The sequence below is a fragment of the Berghia stephanieae genome, chromosome 10, assembly GCF_034508935.2.
Source record: "Berghia stephanieae isolate SIO BIC M18660-M18661 chromosome 10, UCSD_Bste_1.3, whole genome shotgun sequence".
In the NCBI taxonomy this organism is placed as follows: Eukaryota; Metazoa; Mollusca; class Gastropoda; order Nudibranchia; family Aeolidiidae; genus Berghia; species Berghia stephanieae.
In genome coordinates this window covers 25,815,937-25,828,386 of record NC_088369.1, presented here as the reverse complement: position 1 = coordinate 25,828,386, position 12,450 = coordinate 25,815,937, and the positions used below count along the sequence as shown (strand labels likewise).

Genomic DNA, 12,450 nt, shown 5'->3' with positions numbered 1-12,450 from the left:
GGCCGCTGCGTTTGGTGGTTTGAGAAAGTCACCTCCCCCACCTGCTCATTTTGCGGCAATGACTGCGATTGACGCCTGATCAGTTTCCTTGGAAGGACACAAGAGAAAATTTCCCCAAATGGATGAATGAAGGGAATTTTATTTTTTTCATTTTATCAATTTTTTTATTTAAACATGTGGTCATTTTGGGGTCATCCAGTTCAAGAAATGTACAACGTCGCAATTGGTCATTTGTGACCCATCGTCTCAAACGGTATTATTTTGGAACTAACCAGATTCTTAAAAGACAAATTTATGTTAAACTGGTCAAAAATACAAATTGTTGGCAATATCACCCTAAAATATGGTATCCATTCTCCTCAATAAAACATACAAATTCAATACAAGTCTGATATTTCTGGCTTTAAATCAATTTTCAACATCTTAACCAACGCGACTTAATACCGTTTTGAGGCGAAGGGTCACAAATATGACATTAAGTATGTATTAGTTTTCAATACTCAATATTATCAAATTAACATTGAAACGCTGTTAATAAATTGATGAATTATATCTATGTATAAAAGTTATACAGAATATTTAACGGTTTATAGAACCTATTAGCACATCTTCTTTCTTCTAGGTTCCATGCCTGGTCCAGGCTTCGGATACTGCATGAATTATCTCTCTCCATTCCTCCTTGTCTCTTGCTTTTTCAAAGCTCTTGATTGTTAGGTTGGTGAAGCCCTTCAGTTGGTCTATGAGTGTTTTTCTTGTCTCCCCCGGGCGCGTTTACCAGGTATTTTTCCACAACTTGCCAGGTATTCATTCTTATATTTCCCTTACTATGTGTCCAAAAAAGGATAGTTGTCGATCCGCTATTAAGGGCATTAGTTTCCTTTGTTGGTATGTTTGTTTTAGCACTTCTTCGTTCGTTTTGTGTGCAGTGTACGATATTCTCTGCATCCTTCTCAAACACCACATTAGCACATAAACAACACAATAATATGCGATCTACAAATTGTCACATCGTTTTATACCCCTATCAATTTTTGACAACATAATTACAACAAATGGTATTTCAGAAACATGAACAATTATGCATGAGACACATAACAGGGTTCGTGTGTGTCTTTATTAAAAAATAAAAGTATAGTAAAGTAGATTTCTTTGATAACACAATAAAACACTAAATTCGTTATAGATAACCCAATGTGTAAAATGTGTAGATAATAATGATATCTAGTAATAATAATAAGAACGCTTAGGCATAACACAACAGACATTTGCTACAACGTAGCCACGAGACTAAAAAGTAAAAAATAATAAACTGAAATGATAACAGCTCTATTTCTTTTCTTTTTCTTTCTGGTTTTGTTTTGTTTTTGTTTTTTGTTTTTTGTTTTTGTTTTTTTTTTTGTTGTTGCTTTTTGTTTTGTTTTTTTTTTTTGTTTTTTTGTTTGTTTGTGTTTTTTTTGGTTTTTTTTTTGGGGGGGTGGGGGGGTTGTTTTTAGACTACAATTCAAGGTTACATCCAAATTTGGTGTTGGTATCAATGCCCACCCTGTCATCACGTAGCCGAGGCTTTTTGGCGTCTGCTAATCCCAAATATGTTTGTGTCAAGCTCACCCGTGATGTCGCGTCAACGATGAGAAAAAAAAAAGAAAAAAAAGTACAATAAAAAAAAAAGAAATAAAAAAGGGTAGTAATGACAATAACTGTCATATCATTTCATGACATTGGAAATTACGGAAAACTGTTTTATTTTGTATGAAATCCATTATAAATTTTATGGTGATCAAGAACGAACCTTTTGTTCGTCTTCCTCGCCTCACTCATAATTTATTATAATATTATTTTTTTTTTAAGTAACAACACAGCATTTATTTTGGTCCAATATCCACTATGCGTGCTCAAAGTGCTTTACGATGGGTCCCAAGCCAGCAGCAATACTAAACATGAAGGACAAGACATGAAGCCTGTCAGACGATATTAATTTTTTTTTCCCAAAAAAGACACCAATCGGCCATGTACTCATTTTACACCTGAGTACGATGAAGAATGTTAGTAAAGATCCTTTTCCAAGGATCAACTCTGCGCCACTCTGAGCGGGTCTCGAAACCTGGACCTTCCAATCTGAAAGCGAGTTTCATACCACTAGGCTCCATCACAGAAAAGGGAGGGGCACTGTTCTGTCGGCCACATAGCTTCACTATTATTTGAAATGTATTTATAATTTCATCAATTTTTGGGAGTAAAGACATAGTTCTTGCTAACAAACCTATTGGGGATTTGACGCTGATCACGAAAACTGACGTCAAAACAACGAAAATAAAAAAAAATGTCCACTTTTTTAAACTGCCACGCTCCCGATTGCCGATCACCTCCGAAAATATTAAGCAAGGCGGGGCTTTGCGAGCGACCGACCGTCCCTCCGCTCGTCTCCCCAGGTAGTTGGCCACACACATTGCGGTCATTGCGTTTTCACTACGATTTGCCTGTCCCCTAAAATCGTCCCTGGACGAAAACTGAGCGTGTATGGGCCCTCTCACGCTACAGGCATGGAATCTTTAAAATGTATCTTTCCTTGGTACTGCGAGTCTTTGAGTAACCCTCTCCTTTCCACCTATTTTTAAAATCGTCACATTTTGTTATGATACAGCCGTCATTTTCTCATCCTGATTTCATTTCATTTTGCTATAGATATAAAAACTTGACATTCTGTTTTTTGAGTTCTTATTGTCGATAAATTATTATGAATCTGTTATCCAGTCATGTATTATACACATGCATTCCACATGCACCCAAAAGTATGCCAACATACACACACTCACACACACGCGCACAAACAAGACAATACAACACACACACACACACATACAATACGAATGCGACAGTTGTTTTGCATAGAATGTCCTGTTGCTTTTCTGTTTGAGTAAGAAATCTCTGTTTTTTTGTGTTGGGTGGGTTGTAAGTTTTTGGGAAAAATTCTGAAAATGGTGATAAGGAGAGGGTTAATCGAATCAAGTATTTACAGCAATAGATCTCTTTCGGGAACTTCATCAAATTCTTAAAAGACATAAAGACTATTGGGAAATTTGGTTGTTTTTTCACTGTTTTCCAACCGTCAGGATTATAAATGTAAATCTAGTATTGAAGTTTTTTTAAAACCCCACAGTAAGAAGTTTATGCCAAAATTTCACGTTGGTCTTTAAGTGACCGCCTGAAAAAAGTACAATAGGGTACCGGGTTTTTTTCATCGATATAATTTCAATAGTGAGTGCAATATATCTTTTCCAAAATTTTTTCTCTAAAATTCTAGAGCAATTATATGGATTTTTTATAGTAATGAAAACCAATATAAAATTGTGGAAAGTTGATATGGGAATGAACAAGAATACGAATTATAATCTATTTTAGAAACGATTATATCGAATCTGGCCCGGGATTCTTATCTTGGTGACAAGAGACAAGCAAACATAGTAACTCTTTTTTCGTGAAACGTATGTTTAGTCAATTTCGCGCATAAAGAGGCACTGGGCACTCACTCACTCTGCAAGTCGAATAGGTGGTTATCAGTTATCACTCGGCCTTTGGGTTCTTAAGAAAAACCCGCTTCATCAAACCCATTATTGAAGTAGCATTTTAAATGCCTGATCCATTTGAACCCATCTCGACTCGTGAAATGACATCTTCTGTCATACAGTAAAATCGCAGATGCCGCATTAAATCCTCCATTCCAGGCGTTGCTTTTGCCAAAACGATCTTCGAAATGATTTGGTCTAGACGCAAGTTGACCCTTCTATGTCTGAAGAGTTTTTAAAGTGCAAATACTAACTTTTATAACTTGATCTACAAAAAGTCTTTTAAATAACCCCCTGTGTTTCTATTTTTTCAAGAACCAAGGATATCTGATAACACTGACTACTGACTTACAAAGAGAGTGGCCGAGGGACGCCCCTCTCTATAGCCGCAAGTATTTTTTCGTCACTTGCGAGTTCCAAACTAAAAGTCTATGGCATCGTGGGGTAAATTTGATGCTGGAGCTCAATGGGGAAACACCGAGATAATTATAAAGTAAGTTATTGGCCATCTTATTAAATCACAGTTATTTAAGATTTTCAATAGGGTAGACATCACACACCATTGATATTGTCACTTGTCAGTCAGTCATTTGGAAGGTAGTCAGATAATTCGGGACTTCTGTTAAAACTGTAGATCACACTAGTTGAGTAAGATCTGTCGGGTTTTCTACTATACACTACTAATACCCTACTCACTTTTATTTTACGCTATCCAACCAACACTTCTCGTGTTATTTTTATTTTGGCAAAACTAAATGGATTTTTGAAAAAGAATATAAAAAAATTTAAACTTAAACCTGTCTTTGCATCTTGCTTTATCCCTACAGTATGCCATATCACAACCCCCTACAAAATCATATTTAATGTTGAAATATGCTATTTCTTTTTTAACTTCAGATCAGAGAGATTTAGCCTTTAAAAATCGCTGAAAAATGTCTATGCTGTCAATCCAGACAACCCTTTTGATGTATCTATGATGTTCAAAGGTATTTGAATGTAATTTGATGAGAAATGAATAACATTTAGGTAAAACATATTTGCTTTTTTTTTTTTTTTTGAGTCAGAATTGTAATACTATTACATCAACTCCGGGTAATTGCCAACTCATTTAATCGCAACTTTCGGTTAACACAATTTTCCCCCAAGCAAAGGAAATAATTTTAATAAAGTCACTGGGGGAAAATTTCAACAACTTCGGTTTTTTAAAAAGTGGTAAATTCAAGAAATCAAACATAAATCATGATAAATTCATCATGGAAGAAATCGTTACATTTAAGAATCGGAAAGTGAGCGGGATTTAATGCTACATAGTGTGTCACAATCTTTAGAGTCGAAAGAAGGGCGGGGCTCGCAGTAGGGGTTTGTGGACGCATCGGGGGCCATTAAATAGAAGAGGGGTGGGGCTGGTCATAATCTTGACAAAGGTTATAAAGGGACATTTTATAAAAGAGACTGAGCAAATTTCCTTTTTTTAGGATTAACAACTGTGCATTGTAACCAGATTTTGGTGAACCCTTTGTCTCTCATTAAGGCTAATCTCTTTAACTCTGACAAATGTTAAATTGTTGAGAAAAAAGATTGAACTTCTTCCAACTGAATAAGATATCGGCTTGTTATACTGTTTTTGGTTGACAATTCTACACGGGCTGCCAGGGGGTTTTTTGTTTCAATAAAATTGGGCTCATATTTTGACTAAGAATATTATTTAACGGGTTTGAGTTGACAATAAATGTGTAAAATGTTGAAATAGTGGACAGGAAACGAATTTCGGTTTAATCCCAACATTTCGATGATCCCAAGGTATTGCGATTATCCTAAGTGACTGTACCTGAATCTTGAACGAAAAACTATCATATGGATATGATTATAGACAGATTGGTTTCGTCTGAATTATATTTCCGGTCCTCCCTTGCCAACTCTGACGTTCTTGAAATTTAAAAGAAAATAGCCAGAAGGTTTCGGACTTAATTTTCTTTTTTTTCCAAAGGACAATAGTCATAAGGTAAATAATTTTTAAAAAATCCTTTTACAGCATAGGATGGCATGATTTTTTGTTTAAGATTTAGAGAAAAAACTTGCACATGATAGTCTTCAGCTTTTTTTTTGTTGTTTTTATTTTCTATATAGACTCCAACTCAGAGCCTGAAGTGATGCAGAACAAATTCCATATCACATGATTCATTTGTGGTAAGTATGTACATTAAAATAAAATCATAACATTTGTATAGCGTTTATCCACGTTGGCACCATGCTCAAATGCTTCACATCACCATATTTTGTGGTGGACAAAACACATTTGCCACAAAAGATGAGACCTGCAGTCTGTAGGCGCAATACAATATTTCAGGACAAGGACAACACTGTTTTACACCAGTGAGATCTCCTAGTTTTTTGTTGTTAAAAATTTTTCTTTGCAGTGGACTTCGCCAACAATAACACTATTTTAAACCTTCCCCCGTTATTTTTGAAGTGATATTCATTGATGACCATTCACATTTGAAGTCGTTTGTTTTTATTTGACAAAATGTGAAATGATGCGTTTCCGGGAAAAAAATTAAAATATCTTCTGTTGGGATTAAAACTTTTGATCTCGCATTTTGTCCAAATTCTCTTGCATCGTAATGTTTATCAACTTTTTTTTTTTAAAACTATTGCAGTTGCAGGTTAGGAAGTTCATATTGTTGCAATGACAACCGTTTATATGTCCAGAATCGTAGTGATATAAAAAATTGTTTTTGTAGTTGTTGGTCCTGGTGTAGGATTTAAAGAGTTGGTTAAAAAGGGTTTACTGAAACCCTGGTTGGTGACTATATTTATCCAAGCACAGTTGAACATTTTAAATACTTAGACAATATTCTGCCTTTTCCCTCAACTCTTTTTTATTATACTTGCCATTTATTAACCAGCTAATTGTTTAGTTGGATTATTAAACAATGGCTCTTCATGTTTATTGTCAACATGAATAAATTGATTGATCTGTCATCTTTTCCCACTAAAATCTACAGGGGCCCGATTTTGTTGCTGACTCCGAGTCTGATTCCTCTACGTACTCTGTGAGGTACCCAATGCTGAGTACATCATTGTCTCTGGAACCTAGTGCTCATTCCCCAACTCAGTCAGAGCCTCATCCACAACTATCACAGACTGAACCTCGTTTCCAGTCTGGGACCCAGGTTCAACCCGAATGCTATACACTTGCAAACCAACGTGTTTACTGCAAGTGAGTCATTTTTGTCATTCTTCGCCTTTGATATTTGTGGGATCAATTTTAATTTACCCATTCCTTTAAAAGAAAACTTCCACCCCCTCCATGGGGCTTGCATTTGTGGTTATTGCATTTTTTCTGTTTTGGCAGTGCTGCGTCGCAAAATACGCTACCATTTACATAACAAGCACAAATCCAAATTTGATAGGGTGGACATCTTAGAATCTGAAACCCCAATGTTGTGAGTGATATCAGTGAAAACCAGCCATAAAAATGTTCATGTTTTTTTTTATTGGGTTTTTTTTGTCTGTAATAGACTTAAAATTGCTTGTATTGTAAGTGTTAAAATGGTTTTTTTTGTTACAACCCATCTATATATTAAACTGTTTCTTTGTATTTCTATGATGCTTAAGGCTTTTTTTCACAGACCAGCTGGAAACTTAACGAGAATCAGAGTAGATAACATTTTTTATTAAATCTTGCAACCTAAACAGTATATGATGATTGGGAGCATTTAAAGAAAGCACATTTCTTTTTAATTTGTCGGTACTTTAAAAATTTTACTTTGATAATGTCTGCTGTTGCTACAAACCCTTTTGACTTCCAGGTTCAATATTTTTCTTTTTTCTAAAATTCTTGGGTGTCCTTTCAATGACAACTGAGATCATTAAAATTCAGCTCACAACATGATGTGTGTAGATTTGATGAAAACATATGTTCGAGTTGAGAAGCAGTGTTCACGAACTTGCTAATCGTTTTTACTAGCTTTATTTCCCAACTTACCTGTGTCAATTAACAAGCAAGACTCAAATATTTTCTTCGAACAGTGTGTTTGTTATTGAAATATTTCCGGCATATACATGTCATATTTCATTCCCCACAAATATAAATCAGGAATTAAGTTGTCTGGGCATCAGCATCGTTCAGGCAGTTGGGAAGTCTTTAAGGAATTAATGAAGCGATGCTCAACCGGTCTGGAGGACGTTTGATTGATGTCGGCTGTTTGTTCTCGCCACCGGTGATGTTTTCTCACTCCCTCAAAGACAAAGAAAGTCATTGTTATGACTATGAACTATAGTCTATTATTACTTTTGTTACTATATTAATTGTTACTTATTGCCGCTACTGTTATTATTATTATTATTATTATTATTATTATTATTATTATTATTATTATTATTATTATTATTATTATTATTATTATTATTATGATATTGCCTTCATTGCATTCTATTACTATTATTGATATAATTAATTTCTGATTGTTGTAAATAATTTATGTGAATTGAATTTTGTCGATTGGCCAAGGGCCTACAATAAACTGAAATGAAATGTTAGTCTTTGGATAGGACTTGGTCTATTCTTGATTGCTTTTTCCGCCTGGGTCGAGTGAAGCATTTGGAGTAAATTTTGTTGCTCAACGTAAAAAACATGACCTTACCATTTCCGCTGATACTGATCCCTCCAAGGGGTGGTTGGGAAAAACCTAAAAATTCTTTTGACATTCTGTCTGATTTTTCGCTGAAACAACAAAGGACAATCTATGTATTCAGATGAGACTTCAATGTGTTACTATTCCGATTATGTTCATATTTTGATTATAATGAAGAGGGAACCCTGAACCCAGTGAAGTGGGTGGATTGATCTATTTATTCTATTTCAAAACAAAAATATGGCGTCTTTTCACTGGATTTGTTATGTGGCAGAGGTCTCCACAAATCTAACATACCTCTTCCAAAGGAATAGATGGTAGAAAAGTATATAACAAGAAGGAATTATGACAGTTATTTGTCCAGGCCTTAAATATTTGGAATGCTATTCCTCTCTATCGCTGTCATGTAGCTGATGTGCATACGATCTGTCTATTGATTTATTTTCATAGTTCATAGCATGATGTGCTTTATTTCTTCTTTTTTTTTCCAGAGAAATACAAAAAGCCAAGGAGACCCTGTCCATACTGTGGACAGTTGCAAACAAAACTCTCAAGGCATTTGATGAGGAAACACAAAGATGAGACAGAAGTTACAGAGGCCATGAAACAGCCTGTAAAGGAAAGGATAGAACAATGGAGAATCTCAAGAAAAAGGGCATTTTTATTCAAACACTAGAAACAATTCAATAGTTATGCGTGAGAGAGCACAAGGTCACATGAAGTTGTTATGTGTGCTGGCTGTAAGGGTTTTACTCTGGACGTAGGGTTTATGAACACAAAAAGAAATGTAGTACTGAGCATGCTCTGTGTACTGGGGTTGTAAAATTTTATCCCGTGGCTCCCAATGCAAGTAAAGAAATAAAGGAGAATATTCTTGACAAATTTCGGAATGATGAGGTGGGAAATTTGTGTCGATCAGACAAAGCTATAGTATTGTTAGGAACAAAATTGTGGAGTAAAAGTTCAAAGAAGGAGAGAAAAGTTATAATGAGTGATTTACGCATCTTAGGAAATTTGATTTTAAAAACTAGGAAGAGAACAAATCAACCTTCTTTCTCTGGAGAGGACTTGGAAGCGTTGTAACTTTAATGAAATATCGCAAACCATTTCTGAAATGACTTTGAAAGAGGATGGGACATTGAAAGCAGGCTTGAAGCTTTCAATTGGATTTATATTGAAAAAGTTAATTAATTTCTTAAAAGGGGAATATATAATGCAAAACAAAATGGAAGAATCCGCAGAGATAGATTTGTTCAAAGCTGTCCTGGATTATAATTGGGATAGTATTTTTTTTACAGCCAGAGTTCAATGTGAAGCAAAGAGAACAAATTTGAGAAAACCCAAAGAGATGCCATTAGAGAATGATATAAAGAAGCTACGGCAATTTATTACTGAAGAGATGGTCCGTATTTGTGAGGATGATTATCAAATTATTTGATTCACATATGTTTGTTAGGCTTCGCAATGTCATCGTAGCTAGGCTTACAATGTTTAATGCGAGGAGAGGCGGAGAACCCGCAAGGATGTTGTTAAAAGACTGGAATGATGCAGATTCAGGTGTATGGTTGATCCCCAGCTTGTACAACATGTCACTGATCCTCTGGAAAAAGCGTTACTTGAGAAGTATAAGCTGGCCTATCAGTCTGGAAAGGGAAGCAAGATGTTGGTCCCTGTGTTGATACCCAATGACACAATTCAGCCTTTAAGGAAACTTGCACAGGAGCGTAAAGCTGTTGATATTTCAGACAACCCATTTCTTTTTCCAAATACAGGAATATCCAAAGATCATGTAAGTGGTTACATTGCCATCAAATATGTCACTTCCTTAGTAAAGGATTTAGAGAAACCCCAGTTGTTAATAGCTGATAAATTCAGGCACCGAGCTTCGACATTATTTGCCTTACTTGATGTCCCACAACACGAGAGAGATGTCTTCTATCGACATATGGGACACAGTGAATCAATCAATCAAAACATTTATCAGTGTCCACTTGCAATACGAGAAATAACAGAAGTTGGTCATTTTTTGGGTCAAATTGATAACTCAGCATCGGTCACTGGGGAAGGAAATTGTAACATTGAAACAAATGACTTTGTAGTGAATAGAGACTCAAATGCAAATTTTGGAACATCCATAGTAACAGCTGCAAATCAAGAAGAAATATTTGATGGTGAAGCAGGAGTGCCAAATCAGCTTACGTGTTCTTCAAAACAAACTGAACCCAAGAGGAATTCAAGCAAAAATCGGAGATACATGTCATGGTCAGATGAGGATACAGATAGAGTCAAGTCATATTTTAAAAACTTTGTCGAAGATGTTTCAGCACATGGTTCAAGGGGATCATTACCTAGAAAGTCTGAAATTATTCTGTTCTTAAAACACCACAGGGTATTTTCACAAAAAGGAATCCCTGAAGGTACACTAATTAGTTTGGTGAAGACAAAGATTTTTAATGAAAGAAATAAATATAGAAGGGAAAGAGCGTTTCAATCGGTGTAATGACAATCATGAATTTGATTTGTATTACATTCATTGTATTGTATAGTGTTATTGACATATTTTGGGGGTTTACAAAAACGTTTTATCTTTATATAGTACAATCTGTTCATCATTGCAATATCCTTTTTTATATTATATGAACATTCATTTGCTCAGCTTGAGAGACAAATGCTTTGTAGAACCATAGCTGTCAACCGTTCTGTTAAAAACGGATTTGTTCCGTATTTGACTTCCTGAGTCAGTAAGTGCTTATTTTTAGTTCAAAATCCGTATTTTGTAATTTTTGACTAATTTGTGGTAAAAAAGCCATGTGAGCCTAATGAATTATTATTATTGATCCATTATTATTACTATTACTACTACTACTATTGTTGTTATTATTATTATCATTATTATTGGTGTCCAGTGAGAGCATAATCTCCATTTGTGTAGCTCTTTAATTTGAATTATGCCTCTATCATAAATGATTTTCAACAATTAAAAAAGTTCCATTCGTTTATATGACGCCTGTATTTTACTCAAACCTTTCATAATGTATTGGAGATTTGCATAGGATATGGATGTTAGCCTCGATATACTTTGAATATTCTAAGACAGTATTGATACTTTCACTATTTGTTACAAATATTATTTTAATTAAGAATAAAATTAAATCCACCTTTTTGATTGGAAGGTATTCAATAAGAAAATCAATTGCTTATATTGATTAAAGATGACAATGATTATTTCCCTTTATTAATTTATGAAATATATAAATTTAATCCCTTTAAAAACATCTTCATCTGATTTTAATTTTTTTTTTTCAAGCAAGCTTTTGTAACGGTTTAGGTTCAAGAAAAATAAGTATACTCCATTTTTAGGTGTGTTTATCTTGTCAAAGTAAAGAAGTAGGAATTCTCTAATATTTAGAGGTGCATTTTACTATAACTACTATTATAGTATACTACTTACAGACCATTATGTTGCATGAAAGAAAACATATATGCAATCGTCTACTTTTTATCTGAACTCACCTAATTTTTACCCCAAAACGCCCTCTCAAGTGATGTACCAGGTTGGTAGTTATGCATTTCTAACCATCTTAAGTTATTTCATTTATTTTACAATTGTGCTTCTTGTGTATTGGTCCTTATCAAAGTTGAGGCAGTTGAATTCTTTCTTTATATTGTCCGTTCTGAATTTTGATCTCATTGTGGAAAGCTCCCATAGCGGGCAGGGAGGTACACACTGTGTCTTCTATCCCCTTATATCTGTTTTCCAACATGCTTTCAGTCTTTGTCTTGGAATGAGATTACTTGTTTTTTTCCTGGCCCTCGCCGGAGTCCTAGCTGGGAGGGAAGCAGTCAAATGCATATTTATTGTTTTGGGAGATGATATTTTTTTCCTTGTAAATCATCTCTCTGTTATGTATTATTACTATATTTGTTATTTTTTAATGTATAATGTAAGCATTTGAGTGTGTTCCTCTTTGTTGGATTTTGTTCTTGTGTCCGGATAAGACTTATAGGTGATCTCAAACTAAGTACATTGGTGATACGCTCTTGGAATCTACATCTGATCCCTATTTGTTCCCAGTTCCCCTATGTCTTACTTTCTCTTGGATGCTTCAACTGTAATTCTAGAACTTTTTACTATCCAATTTTCTTCCTTTTTACTGGCGCTGATATAACCTAAATGTGTTGCAAGCGCCGTAAAACCCTTAAAAACAAAACAACAATCATTGTGGAAAGTGTCATTTTAACGATTCAAA

At 34.8% G+C, this 12,450-nt stretch overlaps 2 protein-coding genes across 2 annotated transcripts in view; both read right to left on the bottom strand.

Annotated features, from left to right (window-relative positions):
• Nucleotides 1–2,447, bottom strand: part of LOC144955933 (alpha-1,2-mannosyltransferase ALG9-like) — an 8,159-nt gene extending 5,712 nt beyond the window's left edge. Inside the window, exon 1 of the mRNA XM_078886192.1 lies at nt 2,364–2,447. Coding sequence (XP_078742318.1) covers nt 2,364–2,447 — 84 coding nt within the window. The remainder of the gene's footprint in view (nt 1–2,363) is intronic.
• LOC144980880 (alpha-1,2-mannosyltransferase ALG9-like) overlaps nt 1–12,450 on the bottom strand; it is a 58,342-nt gene that overhangs the window by 22,245 nt on the left and 23,647 nt on the right. The window lies entirely within an intron of this gene.